General features: G+C 41.8%; 1 protein-coding gene across 1 annotated transcript in view; it reads left to right on the top strand.

The window, feature by feature from the left end:
- The window catches only part of strbp (spermatid perinuclear RNA binding protein), a gene marked incomplete at its 3' end in the record, with an annotated part of 42,824 nt that extends 28,162 nt beyond the window's left edge, over positions 1 to 14,662 (top strand). Inside the window, exons 13-16 of the mRNA XM_080743066.1 lie at positions 159 to 299; positions 2,032 to 2,239; positions 3,162 to 3,215; positions 14,568 to 14,662. Of these exons, the coding sequence (XP_080599192.1) occupies positions 159 to 299; positions 2,032 to 2,239; positions 3,162 to 3,215; positions 14,568 to 14,662 (498 nt within the window). The remainder of the gene's footprint in view (positions 1 to 158; positions 300 to 2,031; positions 2,240 to 3,161; positions 3,216 to 14,567) is intronic.
- Positions 14,663 to 22,077: the final 7,415 nt, after the last annotated feature.

Raw genomic sequence — 22,077 nt, 5'->3', positions numbered from 1 at the left:
AAATGTGCAACCACTCTGTGCAGAGAATTTGGTGTTCCGAATTCAGAAATTGTTTGTCTACTTTTTTCCCCTTTTTTTTTTACTTGAGTGTTTCCAATTCCCAATACTTTTATTTCTACTTAACTACATCTCATCTACTGTGTGTCTGTGTCTCTCAGGTGGAGGTAGATGGCCAGAAGTTCCGCGGGGCAGGCCCCAATAAGAAGGTAGCCAAGGCCAGCGCTGCACTCGCTGCCCTGGAGAAGTTGTTCTCTGGACCCAACGCAGCAGCAGCCAAGAAGAAGAAGATACTCCCTCAGGTAGACACGCAAATGCACACACACACGTATACACTTACTTACGTTGGCTCCAGTGTTGAGTCAGTGTCACGTCTCTGTTAACGGAGCATTTCCTCTCACCTGCCCTAGTTGACCGGTTTGCGCTGTGTGATGTAATGACAAAATGACCTGCCCACTCTCAACCCCACGCCCAGTTAGCCCACATGTAGCCCATGTGGGACCCTCATAATTTCCCAGTTCATGCCCACGCCCACTTGGTCCCCAAGTGGCCCGCATTGGAACCACATGGGTCCCATGTGGGCGTGATGGCTGGGTATGCAGGTCAATGCAGGGTTATGTTTTTTTTTTTTTTTTTTTGTTCTTTATTTTTCATTTCTCTTTGAATTTTTGTTTTTGATTTACTTTTGAAAGAGCGTAATTTTTATTTCTTGTAATATGGATTAGTCAGTGGCAAGATTTAACAAGTTAATAGAAATGGCAAAAATAGCCGACCTTCCAGCTCACAATATGTTTCATTGTGAGCTTGTAGATCTGCTATCTAAAACTAAGGACATTTTAGTTTTAGTTAGTTCTGTAACCACACAATATAGCTTGAGTTATTATTGTTTTTGGAAAGCCTATGGTTTTATTAAATCTTTTCAGGTAAGGTTTGTTTTCATATTTCTTCAGTTTTAGTTAACTATAATAATCCTGGGTCATTGTCAGGCCTTTCACAATCCATCCAAGTGATAGAGTTGTTCCCTGGTCACATTTGTAATCAATACTGTCCCTCCTAATGTTGGCGGATCACTTTTGTCAATTTAGTTCCCAATTGGCAATCAATAACCTCTGTGTTCAGCGAGAGAGTAATCCGTGGTGGCCTTGACAGCTATCAGATTACCAGTCTGGTACCGTTTAACCTTGTCAATAAAGCTGTGTACTTTGGGTATCAGATTAGATCAATATAACGTGATGTCTTCTTCAAGACATACATTTTGGTTCATATTTGTACGTATTTAATACATACGTACACATATGTCATCGCTGTTGGTCGGAAACCTTGTATGCAGTGGTGGAAAGTAACTAAGTACATTTACTTACTGTAAGTGCTGTACCACTTTAGCCCTATTTTATACCGTGGCTATTTGAAAATAGCCGATCGACCCATTGTGAGCTTGTAGATTGGCTATTTTTAAACATTTTGTGCTTTTACTTTTGGTACTTTTAAGTACATTTTGATGCAAACACTTTCATACTTTTACTTAAGTACACTACTACTTTTGCACAGCACTCTTGTACGATAATGAAAAGTTGAATTACGGAGATACAAGGTTTCCGCCCTAACGCAACAACATCTTGCTGCCCTTTGTGGCATTGTGCCTGTGCCGTGCGTGTGTGCATATCCTTGCTGTTGGGGCAGAAACCTCGTATCTCTATCTATGTCACATTGTGTAGTTATATACATGTTATATGTACAGGGTATAACGCTTTTTGAAAAAAGAAAATACAATAAATAGCAGCAATCATTTGCAGTCACTTTGGAACAAATAGCAGCGTTTAAGGCCAATTCCCCCTGGGCCAGATAAACAGATAAAAATCTGTCTCCATCCAAGTGGATGGTAAGATACAGATAAAAAAATATCTGTGACAGATATTTTTTATCTGTATCTTACTGGCGCTTATCGGGGTTGTCTGCCATGATGTCCACCTGACAGACATACAGTATATTCATCCGTGTGTGTGTGTGTGTGTGTGTGTGTATGTGTTTGCGCAGACCAAAGGCGCCCTGGCGGCGGCAGCAGCAGCCTCAGCAGTAGCAGCCCAGGTGGCCAGAGGAAGAGGACGGGCCGCCCTCGCCAGAGGAGCCTTCGTCAGCGCCGCCACGCCCGGATACGGATCATTGCCGGGTGAGCATAGCAACGAGAATTATATTTATTTGACCGCCGACCCCCATCCTACAAGTAGGTCGGGAGTGGCTTATTGTCGGTATCAGCCGGTAACACGCGGGAGTCTGTCCCCGTTACAATGCGCTAGACCCCTGGGAGATGGACTGCTGAGGTGGAGCGTCACACCTCCCAGTACTTGCCGCACAACTTGCCAAGCCGTGCTACTCATACGCTGAGTTAAAATATATATAAATATAAAGAACGATAGATTTGAGTTACAAATGTTCGCAATATTATATTTTCAAAGATTTTGCACACATTTCCATGTTTTTTCAAAAATGTCAGATCTACAAGCTCACAGCGCGGCACGCTATGAGCATGTAGATCTGCTATTTTTGAATAGCCAGTATAAAATAATTGCGACCGAAGTTTACCATGAGAAATGTCACAGCTTGTCCGCGTGTAGACGTGAAGCCGTGAAGCTGTGTGTGTACACATTTTTACATTTTACAGTCTATGGGTTGGTTCCCTTGACACATCACTGTGACATCACAGGTGACATCACCTATGTAAAAATCCATATATGGGTGAGGGGAGGTCGCATGTCGCCCTGAGGCGTCTTACTAGTGGTTAAAATGGTTAAGATGTAAAGTGACACAGATGCTTTCCAGGTCTTAAAGGGTTTTAAACATCCGTCAAGTAAATACAAAACTCACAACTCGTGATTATAGTCCCACAACCATTTAAAGGCTCCGTAAGTGATTTCTATGTTGTTAGAGTAAGTGTTTAAGTAGCTCTATATTCTGATGGTAATCGTCTTTATTTGATTGGTAACAGGGGTCTGCCCATCTCTCTCCTGTCTTTATAGAAAATAGATTTTCAGGTGGGCCAACAATTTCATCCAATCAGGAAAAAGAATTTATCTGCTTGTGTGTTAAATCTTTAATTGGACCCCAGATTTGTTTGTTTGTTTTAATGGGTGTAAAACCATGGTTGTCTGCCATCTCTTCCCCTGCAGGCTTCGGTACACCATATGGATACAACCCTGCTGCTGCAGCTGCTCCAGCTTATGGTATGTACTGTACTGTACTTTACTGTGCCTTCATTTTATGCCTGATTCATAACTGGTTGCACATAGAGTCGCGCACTGAAAATGGCACACCTACAAGCTTGCAAGCTTGTAGATCAGCGATTTCGGTGTGCGACAATGCCACGCAGCTATGTATGAATCGTATTCTTTGGTCTTTCCTCTTCTGCCCGTCTCTGTCCGTCTCCCTGTGTCTACGTTATCGCTGTCGGGCAGAGACATTTTATGTCCAAAACATTCAGGAAATTAAAAAATGTAGTATATATGTATATATAGTATATACTGTATATATGTAGTATTCGTTACTTCAGGGTTTCTCAATCTTTTTTCTAGCACGACCCCATATTATGAGGGATTTATTGTGGCCACCCCAGCTAACGCGTCCCTGGATGTGATAACGGGGATGTGGCGCCACACCGCAGTAATTCTTATCACGTTCCTGGACGTTTTTGGCATCCTAAGTGTCGTAATTTTTATGAAACCCACTGACAGACTTTCACTTTCAGAATGTAAAAAAAAAATGTTTTGGTTCTTCATGTGGTTTGGAGCTAATCTTTTGGTGCTGATTTGGCTGATCGTCCATTAACCGCTTGTTTCTTTTTCGTCTGTCTGTCCCTAACCGTGTGAAGGACAGTTCTGTTCTCCTGTCCATAAAGCTCTGCTGTCTGTCTCTACTGTAGCTCATAGACTGCTAACTAACTCAAATATCTATATATAAGTAGCCTGATACCTCCACACCTCACACATGCAGATAGAATTATAGAAATGAAATAATGTATCATAGCCTCACATGCGTTCTTGTCAAACATGGAAGAGGAACGAACTACTTTGACCCTCTGTGCCTAAAACAGACCTGCCCAGAGGAAAGCAGAATCCATGTTTGAGGGCTCATCTATTTGGCCGCAGACCCCCATCTCAAAATATGTTGTTCCAGGGACCCCCAGTAACAATGAAGATGACATATTCAAAGATTTGCACACATTTTCAAGATTTTTCAAAATGAGCAGATATACAAGCTCATACCGTGGCACTCGGTGCCGCGCTGTGAGTTTGTAGATCTGCTATTTTTCAATAGCTAAAGCATAAAATAATTCCAGGTCTCTTAACGCATCCTCTCATAGTGTAGTGTTTTGGTGACACGATGGCAGGCGTTGTGTTAAGTGTGTGTTAATTCAGACGAACCGCTCATGTTGTCTCCGTCATGGTTATTTCTGTGTGGGATTAGCGGAACATAATCCAGTCATACTAGTTTAGTTTGTCACGGTGCCAACCATTAGGCCAGCCAGCCTGGGAGGGCGAGGGGCAGCCCTGGCATCCCCCCCATCTTGGGGGGGAGTTTACATACCTGCCATAGCCACTGTCAGTGCTGCTGCTAAAACTGAGCTCTGGGCTCACACACACTCAGCAGAACTCTAGACAGCGCTGTCCTGCCATCCGCCCAGACGATTATGGCGATGATGATTATTATTTATTATCACACACACTGAAACTCTTTATGAGAACTTAAAACACAAAACACATTCTTAGAAGATCAAGCATCCCTGAGTCTCTCTCACAGGCACATGTACCTCAACAGACCTAGCCGCTGGGGTGTGTGTGTGTGTGTGTGTGTGTGTGTGTGTGTGTGTGTGTGTGTGTGTGTGTGTGTGTGTGTGTGTGTGTGTGTGTGTGTGTGTGTGTGTGTGTGTGTGTGTGTGTGTGTGTGTGTGTGTGTGTGTGTGTGTGTGTGTGTGTGTGTGTGTGTGTGTGTGTGTGTGTGTGTGTGTGTGAGACTATGTGTGTTTGTGTGGGCATTTGGAGGCCCCTCTATCCGGTCTGGGGCTTGGAGTGTTCAATGGGTCTTGTGTATTTGGAGAGACTGCTTAGAGCTATAGACACCCCTCTACTACCCCGCCACCCCCACCCCACCCCAGAGAACCCCTCAGTCCCCAACATGAAGCGCTCCTTAGTTCCTCTGTTTATGGTGGAGTTGGAAGCCAGCGTTCATATGTGGGTGTTTGATTTCAGTCAGCGGGCCTCCACTGCACACCCCTCTTCTCACATTTGATCCCAGCTGGTTTGCTTATTATGCCTGACACCCCCGTCAACAACAACTTGGTTGTGCATCGCGTAGCGCACTGAAAATAGCCTATCTTTTTGGTGTGCAACTAACTATAAATCAGGGCTTGTTACTTTAACCATTATTTTAGGCTTTAACTATTAAAAAATTGCAGATATACAAGCTCACAGCACGGCACTGAGTGCCGCGCTGCGAGCTTGTAGATCTTTTTTTTGAAAATGTCTGCAAGAATACGGTCATATTTTGACCCTATTCTATAAATGTCTTCTAAATCCTTCTTCTAAATCAGTGGTTCTCAAACTTTTTTTGTCAAGGACCCCCAAAATTACATGCATTTGGCCGCAGACCCCATCTCTCAAAATATGTTGTTCCAGGGACCCCGCAGAAACACATATTTGAGTAATAAATGTTCGCTTTTAAAAAAATATATTCAAAGATTTGCAAATGGAAATCACGATTTTTTAAAAATAGCAGATCTACAAGCTCGCAGCGCGGCACTCGGTGCCGCGCTGTGAGCTTGTATATCTGCTGTTTTTCAATGGTTAAAGCATGAAGTAATGGTTAAGTGGTGCCATGTCTTAAGGTTAACTCTAGCGTGTGTAAACGTGGACCTTGCGAGGGTCCATGTAGGAGCACAGTGTGCTCTTATTCCAGCTAATGGGATCCTTGCTCCTGCTGTACCATAGTGACTTCTCACCCTGCTTCCTGTCTGCTCTGCTTTGCTCCGCTTCCTCTTGGTGCTTTGGGAATTCTTGATGGGGGCACATACACACACACGCGCACACACACACACACACACACACACACACACACACACACACACACACACACACACACACACACACACACACACACACACACACACACTCAGATGCACGCACAGCACAGCAACATTCTAGGGTTTCTGACATTAAAGGAGAAGTTCGGCCTAGAAGGTTATTTTACCTTTAGTCTGCATTCTTCTCTCCCCCTAAAAAGTAGTCCAGATTTTATTTATTTTTGTTTAGTTTTTTTCATAACGGGCAATCTTGTCCTTTCACTGTATTTCGTCCTATACCCGACCAGGCTCCAAACCGTGGTGACTGTATTGTTGGTCCGCTTATTTCTAACAATATTATAATTCCCTCCGGTTTGAAGCCTGGTCGGGTAGGACGAAACGGTGTGAAAGGACAATTAATGAAAAAAAAAAAAAGAACTAAAATATTTGAAGAAACATAAAGAAACTACTGCATCACATTGTGGACTGTAGACTATGTTTGGTAATCTTTTGATTGTAATGTTACATTTATTATTACAGAGCATGCTTGTTATGCTCTCTCAGGGCACCTATAGGAATTAACCAAAAGAGTTTCAGTAGCCTCCTCCTGTGAGTCTCTACTCAGCCCTTCCAGGCATCTCATTTCAAGAGGCGTGTACTGTAGTTTAGCACACTGATTCTGAACTTAAAAATACAAATAATTAAGGACCCCCCAGTCCGACCACAAACCCCCCCATTTGATACAATAGTTTATATCTGGAACTGGGACCCCAATCTACACTGTAATCCTCAGTGTTAATTTATTGTAACTTGATGTCCATGCTCCATTTTCACACTGTCGCAAGAGTTCCAGACTCAGTCATAAGTATCCTAACTATCGATAATTTAGCTGGGGACCCCTGGAACCCCCTCAAGGACCCCGTAGGGGTCGCCTGACCTACAGTTAGAACTAGGGATAGGACTATATGAAAATATCATATCACGATTATTGTGACAAACAAATAAAATCGTGATGTACGATATTATCGCCATAATCAAAATCCATTATCCTGTGGCGACAAATTTGCCTAAAAAATAGCAGATCTACAAGCTCACAACGCGTTGTGAGCTTGTAGATCGGCTATTTTTGAGCAAAGACATTTGATGTGAAAAAGTGGGGGGGAAAAAAGTTTAAAAAAGACTGTATCAAGTACGTATATTATAAAAGTACCTTTTACCAATTATAGGGGTTTTAAGTGGTACCGGATATGCAGCTCAGCAAATAAAAGGTGAATTGATCCCAGTGCATGACGGAGGACGATATCACGATAAATGAAATAGCCATGATACGATTATCGTGAGTGTTTTTTTATCACGATAAACGATAATATCGCGTATCGTCCCATCCCCAGTTAGAACCAGTGGTTTAGCACGTAGCATAGTTTGGCAAAAAAACTAGTTTTGCCCTGGACTCATGCTGAGTTGTACCTCTTCTCATGTCTCCCACTCTAGGTTTGCCCAAGAGAATGCTTCTGTTGCCTGTCATGAAAATGCCCGCCTACCCTGTCCCTCATTACCAGTTCTTTTAGCACACGGGGGACACGCATACCAACACATCTAGCCTTTTGATTTTATTTTTTATTTTTATTTTTTCTAGAAGGGAAGGCTGCTGTTGTTGTTGTTGTTGTTGTTGTTGTTTTCCTACGATATTAAAGAAGGAGAGTTTATTTAAGGACTCAAGTGAGCAAAAGTGCTTTCATGTTGTTTCTTTTCTTTTTTTTTTCATACCATTTCCAAAAACAAAACAAAACAAAAAGTCTTCTAAAGATGAAAAACATACTGCAGGTTTAAGTTCTTATGATGAACAAGAAAACTTGAAGGATTTGTACTGTGAATTGTTACCTCATTCTTTGAATCTAAATTATATATATATATATATATATTTCAGCCTTTTGTTATTGTTGTGCTTGTTTTAAGTTAGGGAGCGGTTTAGATCATGTTTAATTTGACGCACATTCTCTGTAAAGAAAGACTTAAATAAATCAATGTGAGCTGTGTGAAGGATGTATAGGAAAGATGACACAAATGTGGACAAAAAATAAAAAAATAAAGTCTATCTCCTCTAAAAGCTAAATGCCATGTGTATAGTACCTGATTCTGTTGGAATAGATAACTAAGGAAAGCCTCTAGACGCCGTAGAACCCTTCTATTTAGCATTTAGACAGCACTATCGAGCTCATTAGAAGAAAAAGTTATGTTATGTTACCCACTGAAACAATCGGCCTTGTGATTGCTTTGACCCAACCCCCCCCCAACCTGCATCCTAGTGCATTTGGTATTCAACCCTCATGCACTGGCTCCAGTGGTGGAAAAATTACTCACATTTTGTTACTTAAGTAAAAGTATCAACGCTACAATGCAGCAACACTCTGTTACAAGTAGAAGTCTGGTATTCGGAATTTGCTTGAGTGAAAGTATAGAAGTATTGCCATCAAAATTTACTTAAAGTCAATGTACAAGCTCACAGTGCGTCGCGATGAGCTTGTAGATCGGCTATTTTCAAATAGCCGAAGTCTATATGGATGAAGTGGTTAATGTTTGTAAGTTTTCTCAAATAAATGTAGTGGAGTAAAATGTCCAATATTTGCCTCTGAGGTGTAGTGGAGTAGAAGTTAAAGTATTGGAAATTGGAAATACTCAAAGTAAAGTACAAATAAATACCTAAAAACTGTACTTAACCCATTTAGGCCTAGAATTATTGAATGCTTTAACCAGTGAAAAATAGCAGATATACAAGCTCACAGCGCGGCACCGAGTGCAGCGCTGCGAGCTTGTAGATCTGCTATTTTTGAAAAATCGTGAAAATTAGAATTTTGACCCGATTCTATCAGTGTCTTTTGAATCCTTCTAAGATTTTTTGAAAAACCTCTGTTTCTGTGTCAGCAATCTGGCCAGCCATCGTCAAAGAAAAGGTCCTTTTCACTTAACTGGAGCTCTGGAGGGCTGTTCTTGTAGAGACTACTATGTCAGTGGTTCTCAAACATTTTCATGTGAAGGACCCCCAAAATGATATGTATTTGGCCAAGGACCCCCATCTCAAAATATTTAGTTCCAGGGACCACCCAGAAGCAAAATTTGATTTACAAACGTTTGCTTTGAAAATACATTTATTCAAAGATTTGCACACATTATTTTTACGACTTTTTCAAAAATAGCAGATCTACAAGCTTGCTGTGAGCTTGTATATCTGCTATTTTTCACTGGTTAAAGCATTCAATAATTCTAGGCCTTAAAGAACATCACTGAAGTAAATGTGCTTAGTTTACACCACTGCCTGTAGTGCATTTGGTATTCAACCCTCATGCGCCGGCTCGAGCTCAGAGGTTGAATGTCAGTCAAGGCTTTTGCTTGATACCTCATCAGCGCCTCTTCTTTTTATTTCACTGTAGTACCTCAACTTTGACCCGTTCACAGAACGAAGGGAAATGGGAGGCATTTAGAAAAGACTACTTGTCTCATTCAACCTCTCTTGCATCCACTCATCGCCTCGTAATGGCCGTCTAGTTTGGCCTGCCGCCAGCGGCGTCATCTCCAACAGGGCTGTCACCTGTGTGCCGTCGCTGTCGGGCGGAAACCTTGTATGTAAAAAAAAAAAAAGAGTAACTTTTCAGCAGTGTTGATTTTGTCGCTGCTATGACGAAAAGTCTTCGTCTGCGACCTTTTATCGCTGACGAAAACCATACAAAATAACTATGATGGCTAAAACAAAAGGGGAACACACTAGGGCATTCACGAATAGTGATTTTTAGTATTCGAATTATTCGACCTTAACACGTTGCAAGCCGCGGCAGAACCCTCTGAACAGAGGTAGCGCCGAAGAAATAAGCCATTTATTTACAAACATGTTTTAAAAAAACAAAGCCCACATGATAACAACACGTACTGGAGTGCTCGACACAGCGTACATATTCATCCTGCAGAGGTCGGCGATCTTACTTTGGCGAGGCGGAGGGGAGATCAATTCCATTCGTTTACGTGCGGCGAAGCAGGGAAAGGAGCGATAGAGAAGCGGCGCCCGAACGTGATTGAAACCGCGATCCACGAACAGAGACAAAGACCAGCCATCTTGTTTGAGCTTCTTGCTGAGTTTCAACACTGGGGAGAGGATGAGGCTCCTCCTGGCCAGCCATCCATCCAGAATGTGAGTCAACGGCGTGGCCTGCTGGATATTAGGAGTATCACACCCAGCACCAGAAAATGACTGTCAGAGCATATTAACCCTTTCAGATCGCTCCAAAAAGACACAGAGAAGAATTTCCGATGTTTTTTTTTTTTTTATTATAATTTATATCAAAAGTCCGGGAATAGACGGCGTGGCTGATGGGACCCAGTAGGAAGTCCGAGGGAGTACGGCCAGGCTTAGAAGGTGTTAAAGTATTCGAATAGTCAAATATTCGACAGGACTGGCCAAACTGTCAAATATTAAGTAAGCAAGAGGCGAACATTTTGAAAATAGCCGATCTACATGCTCACAACGCCTCGCGTTGCGAGGCGTTGTGAGCATGTAGATCTGCTATTTTCACAATATTTATCTGCGGAACCGAATCACATTAAATGTAATACCTAAGTGCTTGTCAGGGTTCTTATGACTTCCTATCTAGCCAAGCTTTATAAACCATGAAGAAATATATACAGTATTTTTAAAGACAAAACAATAACAAAAATAAAAAAATAAGCTAATATTCGATTTCGGTGAACAACGTCGAATAGTGACTTTGATATTCGAATATCTGAATATTTGGTGAATGCCCTACTGCTATGACAAAATATCTTTGTCTGCGACCTTTTATCGCTGACGAAAACAATAAAAAATAACTATGATGGCTAAAACAAAAGGGGAACACACACCGGGTGTGGGTACTGTAGGTCAACCTACACGCTACTGTTCTTTTCTAGGGCATTATTTTCTGGGAGAATATATGACATATGGAGATACAAGGTTTCTGCCCAAAAGCGACCATGTCCAACAGAGCTGTCAGCTGTATATTGATTGCTTTCATTTGTTGTCACAGTTCCCATCTGTTGCAGCATCCATTTTGGAGCCTTAAAGAGAAAGTAATACCTTTTACTTCACAAAATGGTGCGGGCAAAACCACCGGCAACGCCCTGTAGGCTGTATGCACAGCATATGGAGAGAAGTTGGGTCTCTTCTCACTTCCTTCACAGGTGTTACAAATAATACTACAGGGTTCCCACGGTCATGAAATACCTGGAAATAGTTTGAAATTAGAAATATTTTTCCAGTACTGGAAAAGTTTTGGAATTTATCAAGGGTCCTGGAAGGTCCTGGAAAAAATAGCTTTGGTCTTTGGTTATTGATTTTTGTTAATACGTCTGAAATGACAAGTAAAACTTTGGACAAATTGTCAAATATTAGAGGCAGAAATTGTGAAATAGAAACGTGTTATACAAAATTCCTCAACTCTTAGTGCTCGTCAGGGTGCCGGTCCCCAGTTAAAATATGATTATTTCAGGGGTCACAGCCTGAAAAGGTTGAGAACCACTGGCATACACTACCTGTCTTTGGGCATTGCGCATAGGAGTAAGTGACTTGTTATTGAGCTGAATCATTGTTATATAGTCCTGGAAATTGGGTTAAATATTCTGGAAATGTTTTGGAAAAGTTTTGGAAATTAATTGGTAAAAATGTGTGGGAACCCTGCAAATAATACTAGTAATGAAGGCTCTGTTCCATTCTGTTCAAACGGAGTCAGGGTGCTGATGTTGTGCATGTTTGCTCACTGGAAACACTCTGCTACACCAGTGGGTCTCAAAGAGCGGTCCAGGGACCCCCATGGTTGATGATGAAATGACTCCTTAAAAGGTGTGTAACTCTGAGAGTGTACACATGGTCCATTTGTACACTCTCAGAGTTATGGGGGTCCCTAAAATAAAAGGTTTGAGAACCACTGTGCTACATGAAATGGAAGAGAGCCTTCATTAGTGTCATTGGTAACACATTTGAAGGAAGTGAGAAGAGAAACCAACTTCTCTCCAATATGGCAGCCTATTACAAAGAAAAAACAAGTATCATAATCACAATATCTATAACAAATGAAGTTTTCTTATTAAGTCATGTAATCCGACCAACACCACTGATTCTCATGATGTAGGCAGGGAGGATATTGCAAGGATATTGGCCCCCAAAATAATTGGCAAAACATTAAGATTTGAATGATAATGCAAATTAAAAACTCTATAGCCTATAGAAACCATTTCATGAGATTTGTATATGGCACAAATAAACATACCACACATAACCATACAGTATGACAGAAAATCGAAAGCAGCAATATGGTAGCCACATAGATGTGTTAATGTAAATATCTTGTTTTATGTGATTATTGTTGCTCTTCTCATACTGTCAATATTATTTTTGTTCAATGTTGTTTTTGAATGTACATGTTACAAGGGCTGGGCAATATGGATCAAATCAAATATCACTATTTGATTTGGCCAAATACCGATATTGTGATGATAATATTTTATTGAGACGACAATACACATTTTCATTTTTCAAGAAATGTAAAAAAAATGAATCAAAAGTATTAAAATATCCCCCTGATGAAAACCAGGGGGAAAAAACTAAACTTAATGCCATCGTAATATTACGATATCCCAAATCTCTCAGTCTCATATCACAGTATCGATATATTGCCCAGCCCTTTACGCATCCTCAACTAGAGCAGTGGTTCTCAACCTTTTCAGGCCACAACCCAAAATAATCATATTTTAACTGGGGACCTCTCCTACCCTGACAATCACTAAGAGTTGAGACATTACATTTTGTATAACACGGTTCTATTGTGAAAATAGCAGATCTACATGCTCACAACGCCTCGCGTTGCGAGGCGTTGTGAGCATGTAGATCGGCTATTTTCACAACTTCTGACACTAATATTTGACAATTTGGACAATGTTTCATTTGTCATTTTAGAGGTATTAAAAAGTCCTTAAATTGTCACTTTAGAAACGTGCAGATGCCCTCCATACACTTAAACTTTATGCTGGTTTGTTTACTGTTGAGTGAGAAAACAATGTTGCACTTTAAGTTAATCATCTGGGGACCCCCCAAAATAATTTGGGGACCCCCCTGGGGGTCCCGACCCACAGGTTGAGAACCACTGAACTAGAGACCCCCACAGGCTGAAATGCTGAACCTTGTCTGCTTGTTGTTTGAGCTCGCCTCAGCACGGCTGTAGTGGTTCTTTCTCCATCTGCCTGTACCCCATGTTCTCACCAGAAGTTAAGAATAACCACATACGCTATATCCAGTGGACCCATGAATGAACCAGAAATGGTCACATAAGTTCAAGTAAGATACAAATAAGTACCGTTTCAACAACAGCTAAAATGTTAAAGGTGAGTGCTGAGCCAGTCAACACAAGACAGTTAACCACTTAAGTCCTATTTTATGCTTTTCGCACCAAAACGTACTGCTCTACAATGACTTGTGAGCTCCATTTCCTATTTTTGCTCTTCTAGAAGCATTTTGAACATTTTCTTAAAATGTTTTGTCTATAATGCCAGGTTGAGAGTGGTTAAGTTGTGGTCTTCACCCAAAGTCATTTTTGCTTCATGTTTGTCCTCATGTGGTTGTTGTTTTAACTTTCCATCAAAAGTATTGTTGCAGCGCCAAGTGAGGCCTGACTGAGTTGTGACTTGACTTGAATAATTCATACAGCAAATATATAACTACAATAGACCCCCCATAGGACCTACAATGGTTGTGTCATATGAGTGGACAGTGGACACCGTTAATGTGAGAGTAATTATCCACTCACTTTACATTCTTCCACTTAATGACTTGTTTTTTATCAGTTTCAAATAACCTGTCATCAATTCCCGCATTGTGCAGCAGTTATTGACTAATTGGCTGTCATGATTTGTTTCCACTTTTGTCAGTGAAATATACAGTGTAGACTTTAATGGAATGAATATGTCTCTAAGTGTTTAATTAAACTCCGCCTGCTCTCCATCAAGCCTGTTGAAGGAGAAGGAAAAAAACATGCATGGATTTAACAAACTGTCGAGTCCTTCAAGCCACACTTTACCGTAATGTTCAGTGAGTGTCATCGTGGCGGCCAAGCAAGTGTGTTTAACACTGGAATGCTTCCACGGGCTACTTGGCTATTTTAACAGCCTGCAAGTGGAAACAAAGTTGCGTTGACATTATTCACAATGTGGTCATTTTGCTCTGACATATCCTACTTGAGGTGGTGTCCACCACAGAGCAAAGATAATGGCCCCCTTGTGAATATTGGTTAAACCATGGTCAAGTTTCCCAGGATAAGATGCTAAATTATCACAGCTTAAAGATAGCCGAATAGCCAAAATATTTTCACGGTCGCAGGATATTGTTTTTGTTCTAAACAGTTCTAATCAAATAGTAGTTCATAATACTGTATTAACCTTCTCTCTCTCTCTCTCTCTCTCTCTCTCTCTCTCTCTCTCTCTCTCTCTCTCTCTCTCTCTCTCTCAGGTGGACTTTTCATTGACAATCCCTTTTACCAGCCTCGGACCCTTGCTCCTTTTATCATTCATTTGGGCCCCCAAGATCTCTTCTCTGACTTTTGAGAACCTCATGGAGATTATTGGATTATCAAGCTAACAAACAACTGAACCTGTCCGCCTGAGCCCGGCAACCTCAGCCTGCATGTCTGTCTTTAAAGCACAGACGCCGGCTTCCACGATCCACCACCTGGTCTTTCTGTCCGTGGGCATCTCAGCAGGCTGTCTGCCTGCCTGCCTGCCTGTCTGCCTGCCTGTCTGCCTCTCTGTCTGACTGAGTTACTCTCAGATTCTCAAACTCCTCTGGTGTCATCAGGCTGCTGGCAGACCTCTCTAGAATGATGAAAGTCACAGACTCTGTCTGTCTGTCTGTCTGTCTGTCTGTCTGTCTGTCTGTCTGTCTGTCTCACTGACAGACTCCTTCTCCTCCATACCGAACACGTTTCTCAGCGTCTGGTCCAGGGCCCACCAGCGGTCCAAATGGAAACTCTGTCAGAGCGTAGAAATGGAATCTTTGGGACCCCAAACTACACAATAAAAAAAAAATGTTATTTTAACTCTGAGAGCATACAAATGGAACTGAATGGACCCAAGGATCCGTTCAGTTCCATTTGTACGCTCACTGATCGAACTCGGCCACGGCCCCCGTAAAGGGTCCACCTGGACCCCCTGATGGTCCCCAGACCCGCCATTGAGAACCACTGTACCTGCAGACAGCAGCGCAAGTGCAGTACGTCCACGACAGAGGAGGACGACCGACCCGACTCAAAGCAATACGTTTTTTTTTTTTTTTTTTTCACGAGGAGATTTCAGCTGCATCTGTTCCAAGGCCTGGGCTGAACCTTGGTCCTTATTATTATTATAGCAATACAACCTCCTGAACTCCTTGGCTTCAAAGCTTGCCTACTTGAGAAGATGTGAATGTTTCGATGGGGTTTTAACCGGTTACAGCATTGCAATAGCTCCTTTTTGATTGTATATTCATTGTATGTGAGTGTATGTGTGGCTATAACATGAGTATATGCATATATATATATATATACGTATGGTGTATGTTTCTATAACGACGTGTTGACGACAATATTATATACTATATGATGTATTTATGTAAATATGCTACAAAAATATAACTATCGTTGGTATAAATTATTTTAGGATTATAAAGTGAAATGTAACATCACAGTATAGCTTTTCTTCCAATTTTATATACACTGAGCGGTAGAATCTAGGTCTAGGAGATGCAATATTATCTTTGGTAACTATTATTATTATGAATAACCTGTGCTAGAATAGTGATGCTTCCTTCCCTCTTTGGGTCTTTTTCCTCTTTCCTACTGTACGTCTTTTCCTAAATCTCTGATGTCTTCTCTTCTGAGCCTTTCTGAGCACGCCTACTGCTGCCCACGGTCCACTAACACAGTGGTTCTCAACCTTTTCAGGCACTGACCCCCAAAATAATCCTATTTGACCTGGGGAGCCCACCACACCCCAAAATAATCATAATTTGTTGTTGTTGTGTGGAAAACCTTGTACGTATGTCCAAAACCGTTCGTTTTGCATTTATCACTTTAAAAATGATTTAAACTAGTGTAAACAGCCGATCTATAAGCACACAACGCCTCGCACCGCGAGGCGTTGTGTGCTTGTAGATTAGCTGTTTTCACCACGTTTGTGCGACGGCCTTGTGAGATGAAGCAGTGCTTTACTTTGTGAAAAAATGTACAGATTTGAAACTTGGAGATACGAGGTTTCCGCCCGACAGCGACGATATTTGAACCCACCCTGACAAGCACTTGGAATGTCGCAATCAAGACAATAGCTCTGCTATTTTCAAAAGAATTTCCCTCTTATATTATTTGACAATTTGGCCAGTGACCATTATTTTATAGTATAGTTTGTTGATTACTTTTGATGTAGTAATGGTCTTTTTCTTTAATTTCTTTCTGTTTTTGAGCGGAGCTCCTGGAAGGGGGAGCTATAAGCCTCTGGCTTTGTCTGGGATCTGAAGCGTGGCCTACATCTGGCCTACATCTTGGCACAAATCACTCAAAGTTTGCTGTAAGCCCAGGGTCACATTGGCCAAGCTAGGCAGGACACTTAACGAATGAACTCATAAATGGCACTGCTCACTTCACACTAGGTGTGATTTGTATTGTATTAAAAAGGGCTTAAAAGTCACAGTTAAAACAGTCCCTTCACTGTCTTCTGGGAACCCCACCAAAATCACGCGGGGACCCCGCTGGGGGGTCCTGACCCATAGATTGAGAACCACTGCCCAAACAGACCTGGACCAGAAGTGCTTTCTTTCTTATCGTCGCCACCGGGCAGAGACCTCTTATCTCCATTTTATTTGTATTTATTTTTTGAAATCAACACCCTACTTGTTCACACCACAGCATCACACAAAAGCATAGAAAGTATCAGATCAACAAGCTCTAAATCTTGTCGATCTGCTTCTTTTTGCTGTTTTGTTTTGTTTTTTATCCTGAAATGTTTTGGACATAATTAGGTTTCCACCCGACAGAGGTTATCTAACTCAGTGATTCCCAACTTTGGGGCCCGGGGCCCACTGGTGGGTGGGCCCACTGGTGGGTGGGCCATGAGGATAATGCAAGTGGGCCTCTGTTTAAATCTCTTTGTGATACAGATAGATAGGAACTTAAAGTATATTATAAAGTATAGCATACTATAATGTATTCCATTGATCCAAGCCGGATCAGTAAAATAAACGTGCTCTGAAAATGCATCGGCCCCACCCATCTGACCACTTAACAGGCTGCCGTTTTAAGGTCAGATGCTTTGGCCACAAACACTTTCAGTGGACCCTGACCCTTCCACCCCCCCACCCCCAAAAAAGGTTGTGAACCGCTGACGGACCCCATCCTTAATCTCGTACACGAGCGCACATGTGTGCCTCCTGTCAGAAAGCACATTTTCTATAGTCTCACTGCTGCAAGGGAATATTGTTGTTAACCGATAATCTGTGGGTGTGTATACTGTATTCTCTCTCATTCTCTCATCTCATATGTTCACTCGCAGACTAAAATCCTCATTATCTTTGTCCGGCACGCTGTATGGGTGGACCAAAAGCACAGTTTTCTGTTTGTAAGGTGACCCTTGCCTCCTATCCATGCACGAACACACGCACACGTGTTTTAGTATACTTGTGAGGACATCTCAACATTTTAGGATGGACATTTTATGTTTTTTTTTTTTTACTGCAATTTTTAACTCTAGCTCAAAAGCCGAAAATAGCCGATCTACAAGCTCACACTTTCGGTTGCATGATACCGGCGTGCAACTAAGCATGAATCCGTTACTTATCTCCAAACCCCAACTACTAAATTCACTAGGAAATTGGTCCTCACAACGTGTGTCTGTCAAATTCTACTATATACCTGACCAGGTGACTAGGGCTGTCACGATATGCCTAATCCATGATTCGATTTTCGATACAATATAGGATATACCATTTTTTAAACCTCCATCCATCCATCCATCTTCAACCGCTTATCTGGAATTGGGTCGCGGGGGTAACAGTTCCAACTGAGACCTCCTTTTTTCGTATATGACTATTAATTTAGGCAATTGACTTAATTTATAAAGAAAAACACTTGTTTCTCATATAAACTTTGGGTTTTATGCCCTTACAACTGACATTTTCATGCACAGAAGTGAATCGCGATTCGGGTTGTGATTTCGATTCACTGAATCGAATGTCAACTTCGGTATGATTCACGATTTGGATCGGAATCGTGACAGCCCTAGTGGTGACATACAATACAAGACAAGTACACATCACACACTCAGGATGTTCTCCTTTCCTTTCCATGGCTCTGCTGGTGTAGCGCAGGGCTTTGTCCAGACCATGAGGCCTTGTTTCCATTCAGACAGAGCATAACAGTCGTGTTGCTATAATATCTGTGGTTCTCAAAACTTTCATGTCAAGGATCCCCAAAGTTATATGTATTTGGCCACCGACCCCCTCCTCAGAATATTATGTATCAGACAAGAAGATTTGAGTTAAAAATGTTCGCTTTAAACAATATACATATATTCAAGGATTTGCACCCATTTTTACTCTATTTTGCACTATTTTTGAATAGCCAAAGTTTAAAATAATGGTCAAGTGACACAGACCTAATCAGATCTTTCAAAAGAAAACCAAACAATTGACTCCAAACTTTCTGGCCTTGCCTTCTGGCAAAGAGTAGGCTAGTTTTTGGCAATAATACAGACAGATACATTAGGCTCTGTTTGTCAAACCTGCATTAATGCTGCAGGATTCTTCAAAATAATTCCCCTTAGTAATGAGCCAACTGTGCATCAGGTATATTGCCCTAATTTATGCTCCACAATAAGATGGACTACTGTATACATAAGGCTTTGTATTGCATTGAGTCAACGCTGGACACATCGGTTCGTCACAGAATGTCCAATAGCTATGGTTTCAGTGTGATAAAGTACTGACCATACTGCTGCTGCCATATTTCAGTAATACAGCAACAGTATGATATCCCAGTGTGGTGTACGTGAGCTGTCAGAATCTCATGTCTAATCCCTTATGATCAAAGATAGCACCAAGAGTTTTCCAGCTCCACTTGTCAACGAAATATCATTTTTAATTATCTTTGGAAGCAGCAGAAAGTACTTACAGTACCACTGACACAATCAATGTATGCCTGTATGCACAAACCTGTTCAGCTTTGGCTCTGTTCATTTGATTCTCTTCACACGTACACACATTTTTTGACATGGCCAAAATAGGGACGGCAGGTTGAAAGTGACCTGGAAACATTGGCTGAATCGATACTGCATCGATATTGATTCCATTATTTGTTGTCAAAGAAGTCAAATGATGGCCAATACATGGGTCTGACAATGTCAATCAATAGGCTTCCATTCTCCTCTCCTCGCCTCTCACCCTTGATCTTAGAACTGGTTTGATCTCCTTTGTGTGCTGGATTGCTGGCTATTAAGATCCACCAAATATGTCTGGAAAGGAAGAAGAAAAAAAACCTCATTGAACCTCAAAGCCAACAGTTTCTCAAAGTCAGATTCAGAGCTATGTATATTTATGACTTTAGGGAGCTGATAACAGGAATAACTTAGGCGAAGACAAAAGAGTGTTTGATGCCACTCAGTTTTTTAACCCTGAGATTGAAAAGAGAACTTAAGGGCGGTTCTGTTGATATCGGATGCCGTTGGGGGCCTTTTTCAGAAGGCAAAGAGTGTCTCTTTGATGTTTGTCACTGGCAGTGTCATTGTGTTTTGTTTAGGCAAGTAATACGTCTAAGTGATGCACCCCAATGTGAGATGAAGTGTTCTGAGGATTGTATTTGAATCCATACCTACAGTACGTATGCAGGGAACTTCTGTTAGCCTATAAGGAACATATAACATGTGATTCTTCAAAAACATTTTAATTGTGGTGTGAGTCTGCATCCCTACAGTATTATGTACCAAGTTTCCCAAGAGTAAATTGGTGGCAATAGCATTGTACTCCCATGATAAGATGACAAGATGTTCAAGTATAGAAATGGTTATCCACAAAGCGCTCTAGATGTTTCCAAAGTGCTGTTTGGTCCTCATCGTAAAGACCAGAGCGTCCAAATGTTGTTTACTATTAGAGCTGCCCTTTGGGAACATCTAGATCGGTGTAGAATACCGGATAATACTTTCTCTTTTTGCACTTGTCAAATACATTTTTGCCTATGTGTGTGTTACCATGGACTCGTACCTTTGATGATAAGATATCACTGGGAAACTGAGCCCTGGCCTTTACCACTTTATACTTCCTTAACCGGGGTCCCCCAGGGGTCTATCCTTGGTGCCCACCTTTTTTCCCCTCTACACCAAATCTCTTCGCCGACTTTGGCCGATCTACAAGCTCACCACGTGTCGCAGCACTTGTAGAACGACTATTTTAGCTGATTTGTGCACCTATTATGACATGCCCTTAACTTAGAGTGCATTATCTGCCTGTTTCAGTCAGAGTTGTGTGGGGGACATTCCCTCCGGTATCTCTTCCTATCCGTCTGTCTGGTTTGTTAAGTACCATTGTTCCAACGTAACTGTTCCAAGGAGCTTAATAATAGGTCTTCTCAGAATATCACAGCACAGCTGGTCCGGTCTGACCCATAGGTCTCTTGCGGGGGAAAACGCAGCAAAGATTATTTTTGGTTCCATGCTTGCCATTTCCACTGGCGTTCCTGTGGATCTGAATAAATCACTTTTTTTTTAAGGGAAATGGCCAAGAGTTAGCTGGGAATTCTTGTGTATACTGTCTTCTACTCTCTCTCTCTCTCTCTCTATCTGTCATGCACTCACAAGCACGTTCCCCCTTTCCTTGTTCCTCTCTCACTCTCTCTGCCCATCTCCCCGTCTCTTTCCCCCTCTCTCTTTCTCTCCATCCCTCTCCCTGTCTTTCTCTCCCTCTCTGTCTCTCTCTCTCTCCTAGTCTCCTTCCAGATGGCCTACATTAATAAGACAGACGGCCATACTTCAGTGAGCACTCTTCTTATTTCCCCTCAGACGGAGCAGACACACAGCAGGTGTCAACCCGTCTACTGACCCTGTCCTGTTTGTCTCTCAGCTGAGCAGCCACAGTCAGTGGAGAGGGCCGTAGAGAGAGAGCAGTGGACAGCACAGTAGCCCCAAATATGGATTAAGGGGCCGTGTCCTCCAAGATGTTGTTGTTTTTTTTTCTTCCTGAGCACATTGTATGTTTTTAGAAGTTTTCAATGGGAGCCTCGAAATATTTAAGCTATGCTGGAAACGCCAGCGGCGGGACAAGTTGCTGAGTGTCTATTTTGAACTCACGTAGTCTCTTCCGGCGTTTTTTTTATTTATTTAATGTATTTATTTATTTTTTATCTGCTTGCCGAGAGTTGGAGTATTTTGAACTCAGTTTGGAAGCGTTTTATTTTAGGCGAGCAGGTGGTGTTTTCACCTGGGAAGAAACGCTTTGGTGGAATGACACACAGCTCAAGACCTTTGGTGGACAGACACACAGCCTAAGCCTATTTCAATGATTCTCAACCCATTTAACTTATCAAACTGGGAGTCAGTTTGATAGCATCAGGCCTCAGGCCCCCTTTTGATGTCATTTACTATCTCTGGGACCCTGATCTATACGCTGTAAAATCCTTAGCATCCGTCTACTTCTGAGAATGTAAAAACAGAACCAAATGGACCTGTAAAGGATTACAGACCCTGTAAGGTTCCATTGGGACCACTGCTAGTTCCCGAATATGACGTTGAGAACCAGTGGCATCGTGTATTCTCGGCCATGTGGAACAACAAGTGAAAAAATAAATAAAAAACAAGTTTCGATGAAGCTAGGCAATCTGGTTGGGATGTAACTGGTGAATTGAGGAGGGTTGTTAATTGCCCTCGTTAGATGGAAGCCATTAACGCCCCTCCCTTGTTAATTTGTGAGAGGGATATAAACATGGTTCCACCTGTCTGCTGCTCCCCCA

Source organism: Nannobrachium achirus, assembly GCF_963921795.1.
Source record: "Nannobrachium achirus genome assembly, chromosome: 15".
In the NCBI taxonomy this organism is placed as follows: Eukaryota; Metazoa; Chordata; class Actinopteri; order Myctophiformes; family Myctophidae; genus Nannobrachium; species Nannobrachium achirus.
The sequence above is the reverse complement of the archived record's forward strand: the minus strand, read 5'-3'. Positions and strand labels throughout refer to the sequence as shown.